The 25636-nt window shown below is 38.9% G+C and overlaps 2 protein-coding genes across 13 annotated transcripts in view; both read right to left on the bottom strand.

The window, feature by feature from the left end:
• Window positions 1-9453, bottom strand: part of anks1b (ankyrin repeat and sterile alpha motif domain containing 1B) — a 177196-nt gene extending 167743 nt beyond the window's left edge. For 4 of the 7 annotated variants that reach the window (XM_055054859.1, XM_055054851.1, XM_055054855.1 and 1 more), the window contains exon 1: window positions 8854-9452. In XM_055054859.1, coding sequence (XP_054910834.1) covers window positions 8854-8984 — 131 coding nt within the window. In that variant the 5' untranslated portion in view covers window positions 8985-9452. Of the gene's footprint in view, window positions 1-8853 lie in introns of all 7 variants that reach the window. The other 3 variants (XM_055054854.1, XM_055054853.1, XM_055054852.1) reach the window with 1 other exon arrangement.
• Window positions 9454-13046: 3593 nt separating this feature from the next.
• The window catches only part of bltp3b (bridge-like lipid transfer protein family member 3B), a 31508-nt gene continuing 18918 nt past the window's right edge, over window positions 13047-25636 (bottom strand). For 3 of the 6 annotated variants that reach the window (XM_055054844.1, XM_055054849.1, XM_055054846.1), the window contains 11 exons: window positions 24541-25263; window positions 22880-23520; window positions 21851-21934; window positions 19771-19919; window positions 18843-19000; window positions 18615-18765; window positions 17534-17575; window positions 15311-15570; window positions 14746-14848; window positions 14517-14668; window positions 13047-14276 (listed from right to left, as the gene is read on the bottom strand). In XM_055054844.1, coding sequence (XP_054910819.1) covers window positions 14148-14276; window positions 14517-14668; window positions 14746-14848; window positions 15311-15570; window positions 17534-17575; window positions 18615-18765; window positions 18843-19000; window positions 19771-19919; window positions 21851-21934; window positions 22880-23520; window positions 24541-25263 — 2592 coding nt within the window. In that variant the 3' untranslated portion in view covers window positions 13047-14147. The remainder of the gene's footprint in view (window positions 14277-14516; window positions 14669-14745; window positions 14849-15310; window positions 15571-17533; window positions 17576-18614; window positions 18766-18842; window positions 19001-19770; window positions 19920-21850; window positions 21935-22879; window positions 23521-24540; window positions 25264-25636) is intronic. The other 3 variants (XM_055054847.1, XM_055054850.1, XM_055054848.1) reach the window with 2 other exon arrangements.

The following is a 25636-nucleotide window of genomic DNA, read 5'->3' as shown; positions in this document are numbered from 1 at the left end:
GAAGAGAAAGTCGTCAGATCAAGATACAAAGAAAGAAAACAGCAATAATTCCTCTAACTTACAAAGAAGCTGTGATAATGCCGGGTAATTACAGGACCTGCGTTAATCATGCAAACATCTTGTAAGTACGCAACAGTGTTATAATGTCAGTAATGTGTAAACACTTACACATCTTTTTGCTAAAAACTATAATTATCTGAACACTAATTGCACTTTTTCACATTTTTGTTCTCATTTTCTTCAAAACAAGACAAAACGACAGAGCCTTCTGTCTCTAAAGTGAAATGCTCCAGGTTATCTTCCGGCCCATTTCCAAAGTTTGGAACTGAATACATTGATTTTATGTTGCAGCAAAATATATTTTCTGCTTTCTAAATAAATGTAGCATTAATAGAACAGATCAAACTAAAATGAAACAATGATTTGTCTAAAGTTATCTTCGATAAAACTCTTTTATCAAGTCTAGGCTGGATTTTTAACACCAAATGTAGATTGGTGAAATAAAAATGCATCTAAAACTGCCCAGAAAACAATACAAAATAAATTACAAAGACAATTTTCCCCATTCTAAACCTGTTTTTCCATATTTAGAAATTATAATATTGGATTTCAGATCTTTCAAAACTGTAGTTACAGTCTAAGGCTGATAAATAACATTTAATTAGCACTTAATGTGCAATAGATTATCGATAAAAACATTTTACCAGCTGATTTCATTCATAAATGGAAGAGTAAATGGAATAAACTACCAAGTGTTCAAAACTAATCAACTGATTTTATTTAGAAATTGGTGCAACAAAAACACATTATCCAAACAAACGAACCTCAGATTTTATAAAACAAATATAATCCCCAATGACGCTCTTAAACATACAACATAGATACGGATTCCCTGGATTCTGGGTTTCTGCTGTCAACCGATGCCTATGTTAAACCCAGAGGCATGATGGGTAAAAGATGCTCTGGCATGACGATAACAGATGTAGTGCAGTGTAAGCTGTGAGACGGGGGGTGAGTGATAAGATGGGAGAGGGCGGGCTGCAGAGGGAGGAAAAAAACAGACAAAATGTGACAGTGGGGAGGCTTAGGAAGGGATTGGTGAGAGAAACGAGTGATAGAGAGGAAACTGAAGTGAAATTAAAGGGTAATTCAGGGGAGCAGATGGACAGAGACCGAAAAGTTTCATCTTCAAATGGAAAAAAAAGACTAAACAAGGGAGGAAGAAAAAGAGACTCAGGCTAAAGGACCGCACAGCTTGGTTTCTTGGCAGGATCCAGGAGTTTTAATTTAATCACATGCATGGAAAATCATATTCTTTCACATCTTCAACTCATTTCAACCAGTCCAGTTTCAGACATTCTGGGTTTTCAGAATAGAATTATGAACTAAAGTTTCCTAAACACTGCAGCTCTACTGGGACATTTTCCATTGATGTTATTTTTATTAAACTCAAAACAAAAAGGAGCATTAAAGAACAGGACTTTCCATATCTTCATTCTCAGTCACCCCTTGATAGATTCTCAGGTTTGTTTGGGTTACTGTCATGTTGCTGGGACCAGCCCCATTTAATCCACTTTAATTCAACTGTAGTTCGTTTGTGTAGAAAGTCTGGTTTGTTTGGGGAGGTGTGAACATATAATTTAACTCTGGTTCGCCTACAAACTTGGTCTCGGTTCAGTTGAAGTGAATATGTGGATGGAAGCGGACAATTAGTATTGCTCCAAAAGCAGGAAGTGGACTATGGTGCAATGTATTCTGGGTAAATAGAACCAAAAGAATGAGGCAAGTCTAATCCTAGAGGGATAAATGGCTCATAGTTGTTGGTGTAGATGTCCTACAACCGTTAAAATCTAACCTTTCTGAAGAAGGTGGCGCTCATGTCTTCTTTAGATGTTTTTGTGTCATTTTCATCAGTGGTTATTTTTGCAGCGCCACCACAGGTGAGGAGGGGAAAGACTTTTTCAATTAGTTTGGATTGTTTGGCACAACGCAGTGTGAAAGCAAACTGCAGCAGCTGAAAATGTAACAAACGTTGCTCTTTTGGTCCCCAATCAAACTATAAAGTGTGAAAATACCCTTTAATTACATTGTTAGAAACTATGTAAAATATCCACTCTCAGAATGTTTGTGTCCCCTTTAAATCGCCTTTTCATATGCACTGCTTTCCCCTGAGTTAACCTCTGACCTATTTTGGATTCCTAGCACCACATGTGGCTCCTAGATTCTCCCATCAGCTTTCTCTCCTCACCGCTCCCCTCCCACAACACTCACAGCCGTGGATACTCGCTGCGGTTACGCAAGGCCAGTGGTTATGTCACACGCTCCAGCTCACAAAAAGACACACAGAGAGAAAAACCTGCCAGATGCGGGGTTTTTTGGCCATCGCATTTCCCTTTGGATCGGACCTTAAGTACTGTGGTAAGGAAAATAAACTCTGGCTTGGAAAACCTCATCCTTAGTGGACCACACTGAAAAGTGCACCTCTAGACTCCCTACTGTGACAAAGTAGAGGCAAAAATCAAATATTAAACACTCAAGAGGGGATATCTGGGGATGGCAATTAAATCGGAGCATTCACCACTCAGGAGTGGGTGAACCTGTTCGTTCCCTCCAGGAGTCGCCATCTTCCACTTAGAGGCTGTTTGTTTACAGGGAGATAAACACTGGAATAAGACGGGTTTCCCCTGAACGTAACCGAGAGCGAGAAGGGATCACACACCATCTGTCCAATAGGGAATCTGTTTCAGCAGTACATGATGTACAACACACACATTTATCCTCATGATACTGAAACAGTCACCAAATCCCCTTTGCTCTGAAGCAATAAGTTTTCATATACAGCAAATTAAATTGAAATCTGTCTATGTCAAGTTGTTCCTTTAGCTGATTCAGAGGACCACTGGGCCGACCTACCGGATTGGTGTCAGCGCCACTACTGACCTGAATAAGCAGATCAGCTGTCGGCCGGTCAAAACCAATCCATAAACAGGTTTTAATTTCCTCTTTATGCCACTAGTAAGGCAGGGGAAAGCCAATAGCTTGTTTTATTGTACCATTATTTTACTCCAACTTTGAGCAATCGGTTTTGCATTTATTAAAGGGGCAGTATGTTTTTTTCCAGGCACATGGTGACATTTTATACCACAAAAATGCTAAATTTATCAAATAGGATTTAAGATAAATATGATTTTGCGATTTAACGTCTTGAAATTGGGCCATTGTCTCTTTAAGAAGGCCCTGCTCTTTCTGACACTCACTTTTCAGCTCCTCCATTGTGGCGTTTACAACCAATCTTGCGTTGGACTGAGAAATAGTTTGCGTAAGTTCAACAGAAGTGCGGTTACACCAGGTGTTTGGTAATTGCTGCTGCCACTAGTCTGTAGGTGATACGTTTTGAGAGCAGCCGTTTGGTTGCCATGGGAGATTCAAGGATTTCTCAAACATCCATGAAAGAATCAAGTAATATTCCAGGTATGTATTAGATGAGTATAACTTCCCTTAAACAACTAGCATGATGTTCATAAATAAAGTGAATTTGTAGAAAAGTGAAGTGAACAAGCATTTAATTTGGGGAGAAAAAATAAATGACACGTTTGCCATTTTCTAAGTGAGTTACTTAGATATTCAGGAGAAAGCGCAATTATTAAGTATTTATAATATAATTAAATACTCCCCGACATCCATGACTGTTTTATGATTTAGTTTTCCATCCCAAACAAAGAGAAACTTGCCATTTACAGTAGACTTCATTTACACACAGACAAAAAAAAGAGCCATTAAACAGGAGTGAGATCATCCAGTATTGATTTTCCACTGCACCCCACACCACAAATCTGCAGCCGAGGATCATCTTCGCCACATCCCGTTACCTAATACGCATATGTTTGATTTTACACGCAGAGTGCCTTTGGTCCAGTCCATCGAGGGCGATTCTTTCAGGAAAACTGCGAACCTTATGACTTAGGAATGCTGTCGTTGGCTTGGGGTGGGAAACTATGCATTTATTTCCACAGATCATTCCTAAAACATTACCCAACACACACACCTCCTCTGCTGCAACCTTTCTGATGACCCACCGAAGGGAGCGCTCTGATAGCAGGGGTAGGATTGAATCCTAATCACATGAGTAGGATTGTGTACATGTTTTCTCACCCAATATTACTAGTTCTGGAGGCATAAATCATATGCCAGTATTTTGACTCAATAGAACCAAAGTATCTATTGGAGAGAAGACCACAATACATCAAAGATCTGCTGTTGTTGTATCAACCTTCCAGACCTCTCAGGTCTTCTGGTTCTGGTCTGCTCTGCATACCCAGAAGCAGAACCAAGAGAGGAGAACCAGCTTTCAGCATCTATGCACCAAAAATTTGGAACAAACTTCCAGAAAACTGTAAAACAGCGGAAACCCTGACTTCCTTTAAATCGCAACTAAAACACACTTGTTTAGAATTGTTTTTGAAATGTAATATGTAACAATGTATTGTCTATTATATGTTGCATGACTTTGTGTTTTTGTGTTTATGATGTAAAGCACTTTGAAATGACTTGCTGAAATGTGCTATACAAATAAAATTTGATTTGATTTTGATTTGATCAATCAATGGCTTAAGATTTACCAACAGGCCAATTCCGACTTCTGACTTTTTGTTTTCCTTTTGCACATTCTTACTACTACTTCCTAAACATTGCCTTCCATCTTTGAGTTTATGTGTCAATAAACTATGTATGCATGCAAATAACTGTAAAGCAACAACAGGTAGTGTCAGATTTAAGCAAAAAATATTTCCACACCATCATACTATGACGAGATAAATCAATAATGATACATATTGCGACAGGCAGGTGATCAATATCAATAGAATATTCAATAATTTCACTGAATTTATCCATAACCGCAAGGCATTCTGGGGGATTCACTCCCTGGCGTTTTGGTTGCCTGGCTACTTAAAAACAAAACATTAATAATTATTGTTATGGAAGGTTTATATTGTTTTTCAGTCATATCATCACGTAACACCAACTAATATAAAGAACTGATATTAGTGGTTAAGTGACAAAACAAATTTCACATCAGTCTAAATCACTGAAAGTCTTTTGTAGTGATGTTCAGAGGCACTAAAGGAAACCACATAATGATCACCATAAAGACAGTCCCTGTTGAAGGCCAAAAGATGTCTGACGAGCCTCAGAAAATCACCAACGTCTTCTTATGCACAAAACCGCCGTCTCCACTACTAATATACCAGGAAGCTCATAAAGAGGATCATGAAAGTTATTTGGAATAAATTCCTGGAGAAACATGCAGAGTTTTCTATGAATCGCCAACTAAACATGTCAAGGTTTCACTGAAACATTTTGCAACAAACATTTGGAGTTAATGACACGTCAGTGTTGTGGTCGCTTTAAGAGGCATTTATAGCAGCGATGAAGCAAATTTATCAACTTAGAAATAATCTGACTTTTTTAAAATAAATTAGTAGTTGTTCTGTTAAAGCTTTTTATTTATTTAATGATTTTAAGTTGGTTATTCACAGCAAATGTTTGTGTTAAGAGCATGTCAATCAAATAAGCAAGGCAAAATTATGGCATAGTATTTTTGATAACATATACTTCAATTTAACCACCAAAAGGGTCATCTTGGGTTATTCTTGTCACAATGACTCAGAATCAATGAAAACTGGGTTTAAAATAAAAAATACTCTTAAAATATATTACAATCGACATTTGGTCCTTTTTCTCATTATTTACGTCCATAATTCATAAAAAATAAACACATATTGAGGGTATTTCGTAGCTCAGTGGTACACAATAATTGAGTACAGCTAAATAATTTGTAGGCATCAACTGAATCTTTATTATTTATTAAAAGAATGAGACCCGACAGAAAGGACGTCATCTAGAAACCATTTTTTTTTTATAAAGAAACGAAGTTGCTCGAAGCGACACGTCAATCAGCAACCGTCCCAACAGTAACAATGGTGACAGCTGACTGGACATAAACCTCCATGGTTTCCAATCTTCTTTCTTTTCATCCTTCCATCTATTAGCTTGCTGTTAACGCCAGGATTTACTCATCATCGGTGTGACAGGTAGAAAGGGAGCCACAGTCAGCCACTCGTTGTGGGGGAACCCAAAGCACTAGAAAACTTGACGGGTTTTTAGTCTCTCCGATTAGTTTTGGGTCTTCAATTGGGCTTTTCTACCAGTTGGACGCCGTAAGACTTTGGTTCAATTTGGCTATTGAAATGTTCACACTTAAAACATCATAAACTGAGTTCCTAATAAACAATTTGTCAATGCAAAAAAAAAAAATTGCATTGCAGTTTTACATCTATTTTGACACAGCCAAAAAGTCACCATGCCCTAGTTCAAAAGCTTTTTAATTAAAAACCATGACTTTTTTCTCAATTTGCAGGTTTCCACTAAGTAGAATTACAATTTGCGGAATATTGCGGTTAATGGAAACGCAACTATAGATGAGAAAGTATTTTCTTGTCTACTTGGACAAATTCTGATAAACAAAAGACCTAAAAAATTTAAGCCACCGTAGAGTCTAGATTTGGGGATCTTTAAGCCAACCAGCTAAAAATCTCCAGCAGCAACAGCTAATAAAAGTAGCATTTGTGGCTTTTGCTGTGTACAACAATTTCACCTTCGTAAAATCATGGCTCTGGTCATTTTTTGCCAAAGTCAAAAAATGATTTTAGGAAGGTGACATTAATTTTTATTAACCCTGCAGAAAAAAGGGAAGAGACTCATGAACGCACGTAAAGACTGCACACAAAATATACTTCTCGGGAACTGACAGCCCACAGAAAATATCTGCAACTTCCTACTAGAAGTTATAAACAAAAACTACCTTTAAACAGCCCCTGGTGCTAATTTACGCTTCAGTGCTGCTGAATTTGAGGAAATTTCAATATTCACCTCCAAATAGCCTACAAAGAAGTTAAACCAAACTTCTTTTACAAAGTGATATAGCTTTTCCCCAGCAGTCGGTCAAGAAACACAGTGGAGGACGGGCAGCGCCTGAGGCGGTACTCCTCCCTAACTTTGATCTGATTATCACCTGGGTCAGCGTCAGCATGAACACACAGACCAAGAGGAAGAAAACCAAAACCGCACTTCAAGTGAAAGCTTTCGTTTGGCTCGTGGGTCATTTAACGTAAAAATTCACAGTAGCAAAAGGTGCAGTAGCCCGGCAGTCAAATTGCATTTCCTCATAACTGGACATCCTCTTTCTTTGTAACAAAAATAGAAGTGATGCTGCTGGAAGCGTTTCGATCACTGTTAAAAGCCTCCGTCAACTCCAACACTCAGCTCGCCAGGTTTCATGCAAAAAGACTCGGTCCTTTCCAAACACACAAAATGATCGACGTAGCGATGGAAAATTTACATCCGCGCACCGTTGGAGTTTAAAACCGCCTGCTGCATGGAGAAATGTGTGAAAGACTGAACTCAAAGTTACAAATGCTTCCATCATCTGAGCATCAAAGTGTGTCCCTGCACTATAGGAGCTGTCACAGCCCTGATTCTCTAGGTAGCTGCTGTCTGTTCTTTTGTTCTCACTGTGCAGAGGTTTCCCCACCTAACAGTGAAAGCACGCCTGGTACCAGGAGAGAACAGAAAATGACAAGCAATCCAATATTTTTCATTTCACTCAGATTTTCTAATAGTCTTAGTGACTCACAGACATAGTCATACACATTTCGTCATGTTAAAACCACAAACTTGAGTGTATTTCAATGGGATTTGACAGAGCAGCTCAAAGTAATGCATAATTTTGGACTTTGACTAGGCCATTCTAAACTATTCCAATAAACCCTGCATTACGATGCTTAATTTTGACCAACAAATAGTGTTTTGCATGTTGGTGAAAGGGCCAACATAGGAATGGACGATATAGACTTAGAATTTTATCTAAATAGTACTGCAATATTTCGTAGTACTACTGTGATAATGATAAAAACTAAGTATTACTTCTGTTTTAGGTAAATGCTCGACAGAATTCATAGTATTACAAATATAAATGCCAAAAGGAAATGCGATTTATGTCAAACTTTACATAAAGCAGTTATTTAACCATATTTATTGATATTTACTGATGATCTCATGGAAAAAACAGCAAATAAAATAGCAGAAATAACATTTTATTCAGTTTTTTAACAGTAAGTTGAATTTATTGTGACAATAAATAAACAATATCATTATATTAAGAACATTTTCATGATAAATTTCCACTCCTATATTAAATTTGAACTCTTTTTCCCTACACCGCTTTAGAAAAACTTAAAAACAGGACACGAAATGGCTTTCTTCTTGCCAAGTCTGCAGAAATGCCAGATTTTTGCATTGCGTTGCAAACAGTTGTCATGGCAGCAGATTCTCCCACCTGAGTTGTGGCTCTCTGTAGCTCCTCCAGAGCCACCACTGACCTCTTGGTTGCTTCTCAAGAGAAATTTCACCCTGACAGAGCGAAAACTTTATTATTTTATTTAGGGATATCGGAGTAAACGGGGCCTGAAAGCAGATGCGTGCCAAAACTTTTCCCAGTAAGATACATTTTTGGTTTTGTGGTGGTAACCTGACTAAATGTGAGACGTTTTAAAGGGTGTGAATACGTCTGTATTCAGCTTCATGCTATAAACATAAAGCTCCTGCAGCAGCTAATGCTGATGCACGATGTGCCGTTTGTGCTACAGTTGTAATAATAAGTGATAACTGTAGTGCACTTAATATAAGATTTAAAAATAGCCTAAATTTGCAGAAAGGGAAACCTCCAGGAATCCCCTGCAGCGCCCCTGGGACTCCCAGGACACCGCAGAGCTCCACCTGAAGGAGGCTGCTTACCTCAAGAGGTTGGGGATAGGGATGGAGCCGGATCCTGACCCCAGTATTCCCTTTTTCCCACTCAACAATTTCTCCACCAAGGCGACATTCCCAGTGCGGGCGGCTTCCAGCAGCTCCTGCTCCTTCCCCATCCCGGACTCTCAAGTTTGCAACGACAGGGCGATTAATAAAACAAAGAAAATCCAACAAATCTTCCATAAAATCCCTCCACTCCTCAGCGTCTGCCGCGGGGAAGCATCTAAGGAAGGATTCCCTCTCGCTGCGTGGAAGTGGGTGTTATTGATGCTGCAGAGCACGGCTCCCCTGGTGCCCTGCAACCTCAGCTGATTCACATCCACAGCTGCGTGATGTACTCCCGGTGTGTGATCCTGAAACCTGAAACAAATCCCCCTTTTGCACGCGCGGAGTCAAGAGTAACAGCCGGTTTAAAAAAAGAGGAAAAGAATAAAAACTGAAACTCCCTCTTTGTCCCGTTTCCTCCGGAGCTTCTGCTGGGAACAAACTGGAGATGAAACTCCGTCTGCAGCCACAAAAAGCTCCTCCAGTCCGCTCACCTCCTCCCTGTCTCTCGGGCGAACCAACCGCACTGCTCCGGCGGTTATCAGGGTCGGCTCAGACTCAACCGTCAAGTTCCACCACACTAAAACACTGACTTCCGCTGGCGCCTTTCAAAATAAAACCCCGAATCTCCGTGGACAGTCTTCTGCGTGTAATGTAGATAGGGGAAAAAAATTAATTTTCTAGAAAAAATAATGGAAATTTCTGAGCTCCCAAAGTACAAAAAGAGAAGAAAAAAGTGCAAGAAAATGCTAAGAAATAAGAATTTCTTTTTTGAGAAAAATGATAAATTATCACATTTCCAACTTTATGATCTCAGAAAATGTTAATTTTTTGATAGAAAATGTCTAAGATTATTAATTTTCTAGCAAATTCACAAGTAAACTGCACAAACAATACTGCATCAAAACAAGTTTTGCCTGAGAAACCAGAGATCTGTGGCAGTAGTTTTTCATTGGCGTAGCTATTCAACAAACCAAAGATGTTGAAATGCTAATAAGAATAGATAAACACACATAAACTAATTTTGCTATAAATAAAGAAAAACATGACTTAAAAATGATTAAATGCAACATACTGTTTGCTTTATCGTTGAACTCCGAAGCACCACTGACTTTAACCGGTTCTTCCTGTTTATTGATTAACGGCAATGCTTTTATTTTGGAAGTGCCTGAGTCCGTGTTCCGCTTCAATTTCCCCTGGTTTGATTGAGAGGCTCCCTGTACCGTCTGGGTGGGGATAACGATGCTACAACATCAATGAATTATACTTTGTGTGTCCCTGTTTTTGTGGGGGGAAAAGTGACCCAAACACCCCGCAGCTCTCACTCTCTTCTTCTTCTGCGAGATTTAAAACTTATCCCCTCGCTGCCGCGCATGCGCCCTTCATCATTCTCCGTGCTGGCATTGTTGTCTCTCTTTTTCTCAATCGGCGCGCCGCTGCAGCCGAAATGTGGTTTGGAAACAGGTGATATCCCAAAAATATCCTCCTCCTCTTCCCCTCAGCCAGCCGTGTCAGAGCAGGGTTAGTGTGAATAATGCAAAATGAAGTCAGGAGCAGGGATTTAATGCGCTTTGACAGCCATAATACGGGCGGACACCTTCATCCCCCCCATCTGACTCTGCCCCTTTTTTGCAAGCAGGAACCTGCATGATGCATTCACGCTGTTGCTTCATTAGAATAGAAAAGTAGCACATGAATATGAATTGTAAGGGGGAAAAAATATGAACGGTTTTCTGCTCCTTTTTTTCAACAAATAAAAAGTGTTTTCATCTCCCTTGTATCTCATGTTTTCTAAAAGATGTTGGCATCATGATTTTACTGTCAGCATCATTATTACACCTATGTTTTCAGTTATTCCAGTCAGTGAAAAGTGAAGGTCAAGCTTAGACTTGCAGTATGAGATTCTATTGCTTCTTTCAGAGCAATAAGCAAACAAAAGATGTTCATGTTTGTTTTTAAGGTTTGCACAAAAGAAAGTCGATGAATTTGTGCTCCTGTGGCTTTAACTCCATCTTTAGTTCCCAATGTAGACTTAGGATCAATCTTTTGAACACATTCCAGTTCACCCACCCTCTTGTTGGATCGTTCAAGTGTTACTCACCAATTCCATTCCCTTTCTAAGGACCAAATCCATCTAATTAATGCAGATTATGCTTCAGTAGATGATGGAAACATGGAAAAGACAAGCGCATGGTAAAGTTAATCCTTTGGTTAAAAGGACGAGTTATGTTCAGCTGCGAGTACAAATGCAGTACATAAGCCCAAAATTAAGAAGCTAAATCCTCCTAGATGTAGTGACTGCTTTTAAAAACGCTGTGTCAGAGCATGTGATGATGTTATGAATATTTGAGTCACAACCAAAAGCAGATAAGGAAGTGATGAAGATGACCACAACCCTGCAGCATACACTTCAACATTTTCATTACCAGGGAGAAAGAGCGCAGGCTGCATCACTGAGCAGAGAAATACAATTTTGTTTATAAAATGAAAAATACTTCTTACTTGTTCAGTAGAAACAAAGAAACCTTAAATATCATCCATTAATATTATGACAGTCTAATACAAGAGATAAGCTCTCCTAGTGCCAATTACAGAAATACAGTGAATCCCTAGAGAGAACTTTTATTCAGTTCTTTTAACATTAAAACTTTCAAATGTTAAATAAACGTACAATCATCTCCGAAATAAGCTATGAAAAATCAGAGGAATAATGGAAAAGAAGCTGCGAAGACACAACCTGTCTCCTCTCTAGCTCAGTGTTTTTCACAATCCAGCTGGTCCAGACACGCCCGGTACTCCCTCCTCTCTCTTTAACGCAACACTCAAAGTGCATACATCCTTTCCTGTGAAGCACCATGCCTCCGCTATCATCTCAGCAGCTTTAGGCTGCAGCATCTGAGCAGGTTTCCAGCTGAAAACAGCCCAGCTTTCCATTTACACATGTGAGCAGCTATTAAACGTCCTTCCATGATGCACTGCTCCGCTACAGCTGTAAAATGTCATGACCATTTAAGTCCAAACAGCCCGTGCAGCAGATCACTGGCTCCTCTTACATACAGAGTTTACCTCCTTTTATTGCATTGCTGCACATAAATTCAGAAATGCTCCATCATAAAACGAAGGTGAGCCACAGGTCAAACACCTGCTGTAAAAATCCTCGAAGGGGTTTTAAATCTGAGGAAAATGGAAATCTGCAGAATGAATTATACTGTGGAGCTTCAGACCAAAGTCCTCTTCAAGGATCAAGCTAAGCAACCTCCTGCCGGGAGAAATTTGATTAGAGTCGTATTTCAATACAGGATTAGTTCAAAATATTGTCAAAGCGAGTGCGAAGGAGTTATGGACTAGTATGAAATATCTTGTACAAACAAATCGGGGTGCAACATTAGACAGGAAGTATTTTTCATTTTATCAAAAGTATTCTTCTGTAATGCTATCAGAAATAAGATATTAAAACTACCAAAATTCTAACTTATCAACAAGTTCCAAGTTCCCCTCGCAAAGGTTTTGCGAGATGACGCAAAAGAAAAAAAAAATCCCCATTGGGGGCTTCGAAGCAGCTAATGCAATAGTTTCACATTTAAGTTGTTGCTGCCACTGCTGAGCTGCGTTAGCTTTCACCTATCAGGAGGGGAATGATGCCCTAAGCTTTTTAAAAATGTGCATAAAATTAATAACAGCAAGCTAAAAGCTCTGACAACAATCTGGCGGCCAAGATGGGTTTTCCAACTAATTGTTCAAGGAGGAATTGCTGCATCAGGCAGCAGAAATCAATGAAACTGGGCCAAGGTGGAGATAAAAGAAAGAGTTAAGCGGCATGTTATTGTGAGGCACATTATGCTGTTTAGGCAGGAAGTCTGATGCAAGACAAATTGCATCAGCTTTTCTTATTTTTTTAAAGGATAGCTTTGTAATGTAAGCAGTTGGCAAGAAATTAATAACAAGCAGTGGAGAAAATGAGTTTTTACACCACCAAATTTTCAAGTCAGTCATTATTATCAGATTCACATCAATAAAAAAAAAAATACTTATTTACCTACTGTACCTAATAAAAGTTGAAGCTATGTTTTTGTATGTTCAACTATATTTACAAAATGGAAGGAAATTCAAACCAGAAACATCATAAAAAGATGAAACGTTCAAAATTGATCCTTTATTTTCTATCAATATTTCAGCAGCTTTGACAGAAAAAATACTTTTTTTTGCTCACTACCTCCTAGTAAGGGGAGAAAACGATTGCAGCAAAAATATTGATTTAAAGTTTTATGTTTTTTTTATTTTGGAGGAACAATAACTTTAAATTGTTTTTGAAGGAGTAGATGTTTTGCACATGTGGACTAAATTTATTACAGTTAAATATTAGAGCTAAAGTTACCTTCACTGTCCTGCTGTTAGAAAAATAAGTTGATTTTAGTTATGAACATGTAATTTATCACACAGGGATGACTAAAGCAGCAAATATTGTCATTGCTTGTCCATGAAAGTCTTTCAAAGAAATGGATTTTTTTGGGCAGCTTCAAAATGGCCCGTTTCTTTTTTTCACGCTTTGCTCCAATTGTTCTCCCACAGCTGTGATCACTGTATTTACAGTGACTCAGTTTCAAAAAGTGCAGCATTGAATATTTACAGATATAAAAATAGGACAAACGTGGAGGCAACAGCTAATTCTGAGGCATTTGAAAAAGCTGTAAAGTGAACCGATGTTTGTCCAAAATGCTTGTTCTGTCTGAGACTCACACACACAAAAAAAAAAAAACACATTCAACTGCAAACACTACAAAACCCCTCAAGGTTCTGTAGAAAATACATGTTCACATTCTTGTACAATTAGAGGCTGAATTTGAACGCACTGAAAACTCAGCGCAGTGCAAAGTAAGTCGCCTTTTTTCTTTCTCTTTTTTTGACATTCCCCTAAAGATGCGACATTCACTTTTCTTTCAGATCTCCAGGTTTCTGTGGTGGTTTTAATAACAGGAGTAGTGAGGGATGATCTACTGTAGGCACCAAAAACATGATAGATTTCTACCATCTTTTTCACAAGCTTTAAAACAGAATATCTTCTTTTCTTTTTGCATTTGTTCAACGAAACGGAACAAAACATTTCTTAGTCTACTTCAAAAGTCACAAGTCGTGGTATCTCCCTCAACAAAGTGTGCAGTTAAAGTAGAAAAATTAAATAAAAAGTCCTCTTTTTCTTGTACTCAGAGTTGGAGCTCGTCACTGACAAGGCAGTTCTAGCTGGTGTTCATCTTTAGGCTCTTCATGCGGTGAAGCAGCGAGTCTTTCTCCATCTGAGCCTCGGCCAGCGCCATCTTGGCTCTGGACAGCTCCACCTTCAGGCATTCGTTCTCCTCCAGCAGCACCTGGAAGCAGAGCAGAGACATGATCCCAGTGTGAAAAAGCCAAAAAAAGAAGTGATGATCCTCTAAATTTTGTGGCAAAATCGAGAAAATTTCAAAGCAGCATAGAAGCTGAATGCTGCTTCTCCATGTTTGGTTCTGGTTCCAATTCCAATAAAACACATTAAAGTTTGCAGTTGTAATGTTACCAAATGTACAAGTTTAACCTTCAAACTGCAGATTATCTCATCGTTAGAGTCTGACCTTTTCCCTGTCGGTGGGTCTGGGGCTGCTGGGCGGCGTTTGAGTCTGTGTCGCCTTCGCTGTCCTGCAGACGCCGCTCACCGCCTCAGGAAGTGGACTCAGCGCGCTGTCGGTTGGCGCTTTCTTGGGTTTGGATTCTGCGCCGCCGTCCACTGTGACGAAGGACAAGAGAGTTTGTAATTACTTACAGCAGGGTGAGGCGGGGATTTGATGTAGATGCTGCGTTTACCTCCGACAGAGAAAGACCCGTCGTCATTTCTGCGTACGACGAGGCTGTCCACGTGCAGCGTGTTTGTTTCTGCATCGGGATTGTCAGAGGCGTCGTCTCCCTCCTGTAGACAGGAAATGACATCAAAATTGACTTTATATGACATAACCAGAGGTAAATAAACTTTTCAAGTAAAAGTAAAAAGTATCCGTGCATCAAGTTGTTCAAATAAGAGTAAAAACGTATTTGATAATTTGATCAGTTTCTCTTTACCAATCATTAAATATTTAAAAATTACATCATCAGAAGGACCAAAATGTAAAGTTAAGTGGAAAATTAAGTTAAATCTTGGGATTTTAAGGAGAAAAGTGACAAGATCTCATATAAGTTACAAAATCAGACAAAATAAATGTTTCCAAATCAATAAAAGACCTATAAAACCTCAACCAAAACTGCTGGTGTGTGTCTGAATTTTCAGTTAAAACAAGTTTTTTCATTCTCCTAAAGTAAATTTTTTCCAAAAAGTTACTGAAGTAAATGTAACTCTGATCATAACCTTCAAATGTAAAGTAAAGGGTTTCCTCACCTCTAAGTTGATGTGTGTGTCCCTGATCCTGATCTCCATGGGCATCACGTCGGTGGAGCGGTCGCCCTCCAGGAAAAGCGCCAGGCTGCGCAGCGACGCCATCATGAACCTGGCCTGGTATCCATGGAGATGCAGCTGCAGGAAGCCGTTGCGCTCCGCCAGCGGGGAGTGGGTGGCGGCGCTCGGCCCGCTCTCCAGGCGAGCCCGGACCTCCGGGCTGTAAAGACCCCGGCTGGAGTCGGAGCGGGTCTCCCCACCCGCTGTGGAGGAAAACACAGCGGCTCAGTCCGAGCCGTTTCCCATTTGACCTCTGACCTCAAAATACTCCAGAGCGTAAAATGTAACTTTGTAACTTTTCTGAATCAGTCTCATTTACTGCCACAGAAACAAAAATACATTTTAATCTCACATGTTTTTGTTTTTTTAATTCAGAACTTAGATTACAAAAAAATACATCAACAAATATCTAATTCTTTAATAGGCTGAAATTAGAAAGATAAATCACTTTAATTCAACCTATTAAACCTATTTAACAGTTCAAATTAATTACATTTTATAGGTCAAAAACTTACTTTTTTATTTTACATATTAAATTTAATGGGTTACATTTAAAAACAATTATTTATTCTATTTAACAGGTTAAATAAAAATTTTTTTTAGCTTAAACTATTAATTTAACCTGTAATACCTTTAATAGATTAAAAGTGTTATTTTTTAACAACATAGAATATCTTTACTAGGTTGAATTAAAAACTGTAACCTATTAAAGATATAATGGATAATTACTAATTGTTCAAATATTTTAATTATTGACTAACATATATATAAGAATGTACTTCTTTATATCATATAAAAGCATTATTTAGTCATTTCCGGTATTGTAACACTTTGTGGGATGTGTTGAGATGGTATGAGCAGTCAATATCTTATCCGTTCTACATCTCCTTAATCTTTCATAAATAACCTTATGAACTTTAAGCGGCTGTTTCAATAAATCTAAGGTGTTTTCTTCCAGGTAAATAGCTTCAAAAGCAGCCACTGAAGTGATGTGTGGAGTATTTTTGATGTCGGGTTTAAAAGCATCTTTAAGTCAGACGTGAAGCGACTGTAAAGGAGGCAGCAGCAGATCATAAACAGGAGTTGAAGACAAAAGGCAGAGATTCCCTTAAAAGGAAGAAAGAAGTGAAAGAGGCTTTTTACCGTCCCACAAGCTCCAGCTGACACTCGTGTTTAATTATGTTTCCTGACTTTAGCTGTTCAAGTATGAGCAATCTAAATTCTGAAAATGATGTGATAAAAGCTGAAGTTGAGACATAATTTTGCTTGAAACACATCACAGATCACAAAACATCATTCAGCAAGTCATGGAAATGAACATATTGATTCCACTTAAGAAGCTCTGAAAGAACATATGGAGGGTTAAAATGGAGAGGAAACGCAGAGACACGCAGAGCTGCCAGCTTTTCCTACATGAAGTGACATTTTCTCTCTGTTCTGAGAAGCTACAGTTGGGGCAAAAAAAATAATAAAACAAAATAAAAAAGGTGGAAAATGCAAAACGAGAAAAAGCCAGAAGCTATTCAGAAGGACTGAATGAGAGAGATAAGACAGAGAGGAGAGTGAAAAGATGGCCTGGAGAAGAAAAGGAAAGGTGGAGACGGAGGGGTGAGCGACAGGATTAGGAGGAAGATGGAGTGCGAGCTTGAGGGAGAGTAAAATTGGAGGGAAGGAGAGAGAGGATGGGAGATAGAAATAGGTGGCAGGGGGGTAAAGCTGGCGTCTTTTTCATTGCCTGAATCACTGGACTGAAACTGCAAAGTCTGCTGCAGTGAAGAGAGAGGAAGAGGAGGATGGAGAGAATTAGACGGAGAAGAGAAGGGGAGGATTAGGGGTTAAATCTGTCCGCGCAAAAAAAAACAGAAGTTAATTTAAATCTGCCGTGTTTAAAGACTGGGGGGCTTAATGTTGCAAATAATGGGACCACTCAGTGCATTACAGACAAATCTAGCTTTCATTAAGTGCCACTAACACACACACACACGCACACACACACACACACACACACACACACACACACACACACACACACTCAAGTGTTCCCCGTTTGCTGCTGAAAAAAGAGCAAACACACACGCTTCATGTGTGTAAACATGTTAAGCACAGATGCGCTGAGCCAAGCATGCATGTTAGGACTGTCGTGGTGAATTAACACCCAGCGGTTACCTGGGCTGCTCTGAGCAGGTATTGGTACTGAACACACCAAACCTGTAGAGAGGTTACAGGAGGTAAATCAAACAGAAGCAGGGATGGCTGTGTTAGAGTGGAAGACCTGTAGAACTGAACACAACAAACTAATATGCCATCTCGTTTTTGAGCATTTCCGATTATCTTCCTAATCTCACCTGAATAGGTTGTTCACAATCCAATTGAATCCAATCATATCATTACATTCTAACACAGTTCATTTTGTTACACTGGAATTATTAATTGCAGTCTTGATTGGAGTTGGATTGGATTGGTCAGGCTTTTTGGATAAAAATAGCTGAGTATCATCAGCGTAACTATAGATATTTTCCGAATAATGTTAATATTTAAATATAAAAACAATTACAATTCAATGTTGGTTTCTGATTTGGCATCTTTGGTGTCTGACCCGACGTTGATTAGTTCTGAATTTAAAATATAATCTCTAATCTCAGTTTGTGAAACTATTTGTGGAAATTCAGAAAAGGTGAAAATGAAATGATCAACTTCGCCTTTCTGAAACCTTAAAGTTGACGTACAGCAAATTAATTTTGAATAAGTTTGGACATATTCCCAGGTTCTGTGCTTCTAACTCAGACTAAAATTATAGTGCCTAAAATTTAAAAATAATGTAAATATTTTAAATATAATCTGCTTTTTAAGAAACTTTTCTTTTTAAAATACTGTTTTCCTTAGTCTAGATGATAGTAAAAGCTCATTTAAAACCTTTATATTTCAGGAACTCTTTTTATTTTTCTAAGAAAAACATTTTAACCTTTCCAGTAACATCCTGCAGCTTCCTGCTCTTGGCTGAAAGTCACTCATTTCTCTTTCTGTCTCGCAATTGTCTCATAATTGTTCTGGTGTTAAAAAAAAAACACCAACAGGAGATCGAAATGTATGTTTAACAATCTCCAATATCAACTATAATTTAAAGAAGCTCCACACGAAACAAGACAAAATAATACTACAAATAAAATATGGAAAAGCTGTGAAATGTGGGTGCAACATAGAAAACATGCAGAAACCGTAGTCGATCGTGTAGATGGTTGTTACTTACCCAGACTGCGGTTGCTGAGGTACTCTCTGAGGCCAATGTTACCCAGCTGGTTAGGAGTGACCCTACCGACCTCTAGGGTCACGGCTGAGCTCTCGCCCACCGCCTCCATTCCCACACACAACGTCTGGACCTTCAGCACCAGCACAGACACCTGGAGGAGGACAGTCACCATCATCATCTGCTGGTGTTTTGACTTCTTCTGTGTCAAAGACTTCCTGGATCTCTGACCGTATCTTTGGCGGGCTCGTCGATGCTCTGGGAGGCGGCGCTGACGCTGTCGGGGGACGCGGCCCCGTCCTTGTCCTGGACAATCACTGCCTCGGCGGCGCTCTCCAGGACGCTCTGCTCGTTGATAGCGTCCTTGAAGCCTGAGATGGACACATCGTCTGTGAAAAAAATATAACAAGAGGAAGAAAAATAAGACTTTTATGGTTTCCTATGAAGCTGCTCAACTGAAAATAAGCACAATGCTGCCCCCTGCTGGTAGAGATAAGCATCTTGTAAGTACCGTTTCTCCTGATATGTGCAAAAGATTAGATGCAAAATGTACAAGAAGTTTATTAAAGTTAGCTACAGATGCTAACTTGGTAAATGGAACATTTCTTCACAGTACAACTCAGATTGTTGGAATAATAAATAAATTACTTGCATAATCAATTGAAATGAGTTACATTTTGTTTACGGAGACACTATAGTTCCTTTTATTAATCCTTGTTTGTGTTTTTTGTTTCCTCTTTATTTATTCTTATTGATGGATTTTTTATTTTGTATGTTTGAAATATCTTCCAGATTCAGTGTTAAGTTTTATTTTCCAAATTAAATGTTTATTGAGCAATTAGCAATATATAACTTGAAAATGGTCTCAAAACAACATTATTGTTTATTTTAAAGTGGCTTATAAAGCATTGCATCTGTCCTCCAAATGCAACAATTGAGATTAAAGCCAAATATTTACAATTTTATTTAATAAAACATGAAACTAAGGTATTTATAAACTGTCCTGCTACATTGACAACTTTATTTGGGCCTCAATATTTTGTTTTTTTTTTAGAAAGTGATAATTTTGTAACACTAAACAACCTAAACAGCATTTAGGAGGTTAAAAAAGGAAGAAAAAGTGTATCTGTATTTTTATAGAGGATGCAACTGAGTCCACCTCTCTCCGTTAAGCTGTAGGTGTCTCCGTCTTCCATCAAGTAGCTGTCTATGGAGAGGTTGTCCAGAGACTGAAGGGACGGGCTCTTCTTCATGTTCTTATAGGACACAGAGAAACTGGACTGGGAGCGATCGCGCATCAAACGACCGCTACAGAAATAAAACACACATAAGAAGAAGTGATGCAAAAAGCAGAAGAAAATTAATACTGAATCCTAACACTCTCTGGGAACGACTACACTTAGATCAAATTAGACATCTATTTACAAAAATAGGTACAATTTTTCAATTTTATTAGGTATAATATTCATTTTATAATGCTGACAAATGAGATTTGAGGCTCCCAGAGCTCAGTGAGGCAGCCGTGAATTAAATATGCATCATCTCCTCTGTGTGGGGCTGTTTAAGGTCATGTCTACTCACTTAATGGCTACAAATGATTGGAAATAAAACAGAGAACACAAGGCTAAAAACGAACAAAGACGACACAAAGCATCTTGTTTTAACATCAAAACAGTAAAAAAGAAAAAAAGATTATTATAAAAGAAAATTATAAGAGAGAGACAATAAAACAGGGTGGCGTGCACACATGCAAATGCATGCCCACCAGGGGATCCACAAACATTTGCACAGATTTTATTCATGAGACCGTTACGAGAACAAGAACACGATCACACACACACACACACACACACAGTTGATGCTGACTTCACATCTGCGGCGTGTCATGTTCGAGTTCCTTCACATTTTTTAGTCTCAGCGCTGCTGCAGAACATCTTCTGTCCATCAACTTACACATTCTCCATACGTTACAATTCGTTTAAGATCTGCAGGAAAGCGCTGGGTTTTATTTCATTACAGTTTAAGAATGAAATGCCAGAGTTGACTTGCTGTAAATTAATCATATATTCAACTGCAAAATACAACAAACCTCAAACCAGATTAGTACGGGATTAACTGGGTCTATTTATCAAATATGTGCAGCAGAATATGATTTTAATGCAAATGTTAGGATTTATAGATCAGAAGATGAGCAAGTGATCTGATTAAGGATATTTCCTAATTTATTTACAGTGAATTTTAGTTAGAAAACTGCATTAATGTCCCAAAGGCTGGTAGGATCTGAATCCAACGAGTCAAAGCCACACCAGCTGCGTTTCCATTACAAATATACAAAAAACTTTCACAATTTCAGTGTCTTGATTCAACCAAAAAATGATTAAAATCACACATGAATAAGTTTGTTCACAGTTTGTTCACGAGATAAGTTATTTAGAAAATGTCTGCCTTTTCCTCCTACCACTTCCTGTCGTCTTCTTCGTACATTCCATCAGAAGTAACATACTTCTTGATCATGTGACTTGCAAATTTAATCACAATAAAAAGTGTTTATATTATGAAATACACTCATTTTGATACAGTTGAAAAAGCACCTCAGCCTACTGCAAAAAATTTTAATAAAAAAATGTGTTTTATTTTCAAAACTGTTGGGTTTTTATTGAGCATATTATCCCAATTTGTGCAATTTTATGGAAGCACTGGTGCTTCCAATTGGGGGCGTTTTAAAACAGACGAGTGAAAGCAGCAAGTGTTTTATGACCAAGAAATTTTCTTAAAGACTCACTGGTGCATCATACAGCCCAGCCATTTACACTGAAAAAACAAAGAATTTTACCAAGTAAATTTAGTTTAGTTTCTAGTCTAAACATCTTATAGACTTGAAATGCACTTAAAATTAACTTTTCACCAAGACGTAAGAGCTTCCTTCAAGTAAATAATTCCTTAATATTGACAAAAAAAAAATCACTTGTCACTACTAGTTTTTTACCCATATTGAGAAATAATTTACTTAAAGGAAGCTCCTGTATCTTGAAAAGTTACTTGTATGTCAGTTTTGTCTTATTTCAAGTGAACCAAGATATTTGACACTGAGTAACATTTTGTTTACATGACCAGATCAAGAAATTGAAGATCAGGGAGCACTGATGTGTCGATAAAAAATAAACTACTACACACACACGTCACGCTGCAGGTGTGAAGTCAACTCTTTACCATATCTAGTCACAGATCCAGAGCCTTACATGTTAGACATTGAATAAAGGGAGGTGGATCTGCTGGAGTTTGAGGAGCTGAGGAGATCAGAAACCACAGACAAACTTCCTTTCCTTGGTAGAGAGAAAACACACACACACACACCTCACATCGGTCAAAGTGAAAGGCAAGAGGCAGAAAAGAGAGTTAATGAGCTCAGAAATGATGGACAATGAATGAAACATGAAATGACTGACTGGAAGTTTAGACAGAAAGCTCTTGTGTTCAGGAATAGATTGGATCAGTGATAGAAAGACATGAAGGTTATTGATAGAACGGTTCTCAGAAACACAGAGAAGAAAGTCAGATTTTATGAAGACAGAAATAAATGTTGCATTAGTTTTCCCTCACTACTCAGTGTGCAAAAAGCTGCTGTTAAGATTAAGACGACAACTACAGACACCGATATTTCTTAAAATCTGCTGCAAGAAATGATAATTCTCTTGATAAATGTGACCCATTATATTTGAGTCACATTTTATGAATCAAAACCAAAATATAAAAAAAAATAAACAGGGTATATTGACTCCTGCATAGACTCAATTTTCAGATATTAAACAAAACAGTGGAAAAAATATTCTGTAAAGAGTCATAATCCCTTATCCTGATTCTGAATTGATTGAATTCAGAATAAATCAATTCTGAATTTGATCACAATTGAATCAGATTGAAAATGCTTGAAAATAAATATTAAGATGCGTTTAAGTTGTACATGTTTGCCTATTTGCGAGTATGGTGCATATCGCTTTAAACCACCGAAGAAATCCGTCCATTTTGAATAATTCTTTGACTTTATTTTATTTAAGAAAAATCTAAATTGAGGGAATTTGGTGCAGTATGAACACTTACAGAATTGTTTTAAACAGAATCTCGTTTGAATAGTTTCTGAATTAAAAATTTCTGAATCAAATCGTGGCTCTAAAAATTTAAATAACTGAAAGACTCAAATTACTATTTGATAAGATTCATTTTGCATGATTAAAGTTTGCATCTGCCCTGAGAAATAAAGAAAAATGTACCTGGAAATTGACTGAGGCATCTTTGCAGCCGCAGCTTTCTCTTTGTCACTGAAGTCAGAGAGCGGGTCGGTCAAAGCGGTTTTCGGGTCCAGCCCAGAACCCGCTTCATCCCCGGTTCCTAACCCATCCACCAAGCCCTCCCCCACGGCCTCTGAAGCCCCTCGGTCCGGGTTCGTCACCGGAGTCCTCTCCTCACAAGTTGAGGAGGGAATTAACGGGGTAGCACCCAGAGTGGCGCCCCCTTCTGGACCTTCGCTACATAACAGCAGGTCTACAGTGCAAGGCTGCTTGGCTGCTCCTCCGTCTTCAGACCCTGGATCCCCGTTGGCCCTTCCCGGCCCCTCTGCCGCATCACCTGCTGGTTCGAGCGTCCCTCTGCTCTCTGAGGGGGAGAGCTCTGACCCAGCAGGAGATCCTGAACCCTCAGGCTGGGGAATGGGCTTCATGAGGAGAGACACCTCGGCGCTCTTCAGCAGGAGGCCCAGGCAGAAGGTGAAGGGTTTGTGGTCGGCGGGACAGTGCGTTGCGTCTTTGCGCTCTCTCTTGGAGGCCATGTTCTCCAGATCCTGCTGCAGCGTTTGCTGCAGGGTTTTCAGGCTGCGCAGGAGGTGCATCAGGAACACATATTGCCGATGACTCACCTGAAACACAGATTTGAATAAAAGAAATGATTATGACATATTAAACGTATCTGCTAAATAAGGGATTCGCAAACTTTTCCATGTTCCCTCAAACAGCTTTAAATACTGGCAAAACGGCAGACAATGAAACAAAATATGAAATAAAACAACTCTTAGGATGATTTTTCTCACTTTTACTTTCTATTGTATTAATTTAGTGAAAGAGCTCCCTCATATTTATGCTGTCAAACGCCAGTGCAATAAATGATCAAGTTATATTTTACAAAAATGATTGAAAAGTAGATTTTTTATGAAAATATTGTTAAAATTAAAAAATTTATTCAGTTTAATTGCTTTAAAAAAAATTCCCCTTTTGGGCCCCACTTTGGAAAACCATTAATAAAAATTCAAATGTTCTTGGTACTTTGTCATCATGAACCAGAAAAATTACATCTCGAATTTTTTCAGACCGAATCCATTTTCTTTCCTTCTAAAAAATAAATTACAAATGATAGAAAAAAATCTTCAAAAAGTTACTTTAATTTCAATCATCCATTCTGGTGTAATTCTGCTTAATTATGAGGATATAGCCATAATATTAGCAAAAAAAAGACAATTTTATTTTAAATTTAAAGAAAAAAGTCGTTTTAATTACAAAAAAGATTCTAGAATAATAAGATGTGATGTCATTTTATTGAGCATCCAAACTTTTCTGATGTTATTACAATTTTATTCTGGTAATTTTAACATTTTATCCTCACATTATTGTCTCACAACTTCATTTTTGTAAATAAAAAGATAAAAATTTGTAGCCTTGCCCTAATATTTGATCACATAGTTGACCTGAGTTCAAAGTTCAAATAAATAGAACCTTGTCATACAAGATGGCGGCCCTGGCAGTGCTGACATATGAACTATGGAAACCGAAGTAGTGCATGAATCCAAAAAATAAATCTTCAAAAACCAATCAGTACAATCTACTTTATATGGATCATCTCTCACAAAACTGCCACATCTTTCTAAATAAAAACACAAACGTACCTGAGCGCTCAGCGGCTTCTGCACATGCACCAACAGATGGACGTCTGCGTCTTTACTTGGTGATGATGAACAGCGTGAGTTGGGGAGGCTGTCCAGTGAGTGAGGTTTATGTAGGCCGTTACTTTGTGTTGATGCTGTGTCGCTATCGGCGCTGTAGTACTCCTTCAACATTCGTTTCCTCTGCAAACGCGCGACCGCCTCCGCTGACGAGCTCCTGGACAGGCCGCTTCCCGCCGAGCTTTTCAGCTTCTCCTGGTGCTGGACAAGCTTGGCGGGCTGGCACGCCCACAATGTGAGAGGGAACGAGTCCACGAAGGGCTGCGGCCGCCCTTTGCCGCCACGGCTGCCTTCGTAGTCCACCCAGAACTGGGCGAAGTGCAGCGCCCAGAAGTCGGCGGCTGCAGGCATTTTGAGGGCATCCGCCCCCATGGTGGGCTCCTCCAGCCCCCGGTGGACGTGCTGCAGCTTGGTGTCCTGCTCGTGAGCGTGCTGCTGGAAGACGGGGTGGAGGACAGGCACGGAGGAGGGCGAGCGGGGAAAAGTGGAGAAAGACGGAGAGAAGAAGGGTTCCCCTTCGAAGGCCTGCAGGAGGGCCTCCAGGTGGGAGCGGGTGCAGTTGGGCGGGTGCCGGGTGTTGGTGGCCACCATCTCTGAGGTCTGGATGGAGACGGAGCGAGGCAAGTCCGCAGCGTAGGAGGCATCCGGCTCCGTGGGAACCACCAACTAAAACAACCAGAGAAAACATGACTTTAAATAGCGTTGGAACAAATAATTGTGATTAATCAACTTCTGAAATAATCATCTTCTAACTTAGTTATCGATTAATGGACACTAAACAGGCAATTTGTTTAAAGAACTGACAGTTTCTTAAGTAGCGTTCAAGCCAAAAATAGGAACATATTGTCAAAAACTGATTAATAAAATAAATTGTTTTGGCTGCAGACAAGATCTAACGCTGTACTTCCACCTGACTGGAGTGTGAGAACGTTACGCTTCAACAACAGAAAAAAAAAGGTTCTACAAATAATTATACGTACTTTCTAAATCATTTTAAAGACAAGTATCATTTTCCTGCCACCAAACATTCATGTGCTAT

This window comes from Poeciliopsis prolifica, unplaced genomic scaffold (assembly GCF_027474105.1).
Source record: "Poeciliopsis prolifica strain line A6 unplaced genomic scaffold, Auburn_PproV2 SCAFFOLD040, whole genome shotgun sequence".
Lineage (NCBI taxonomy): Eukaryota > Metazoa > Chordata > Actinopteri > Cyprinodontiformes > Poeciliidae > Poeciliopsis > Poeciliopsis prolifica.
Note: the sequence above shows the minus strand (reverse complement) of the source record. Positions and strands in the feature narration are given on the sequence as shown.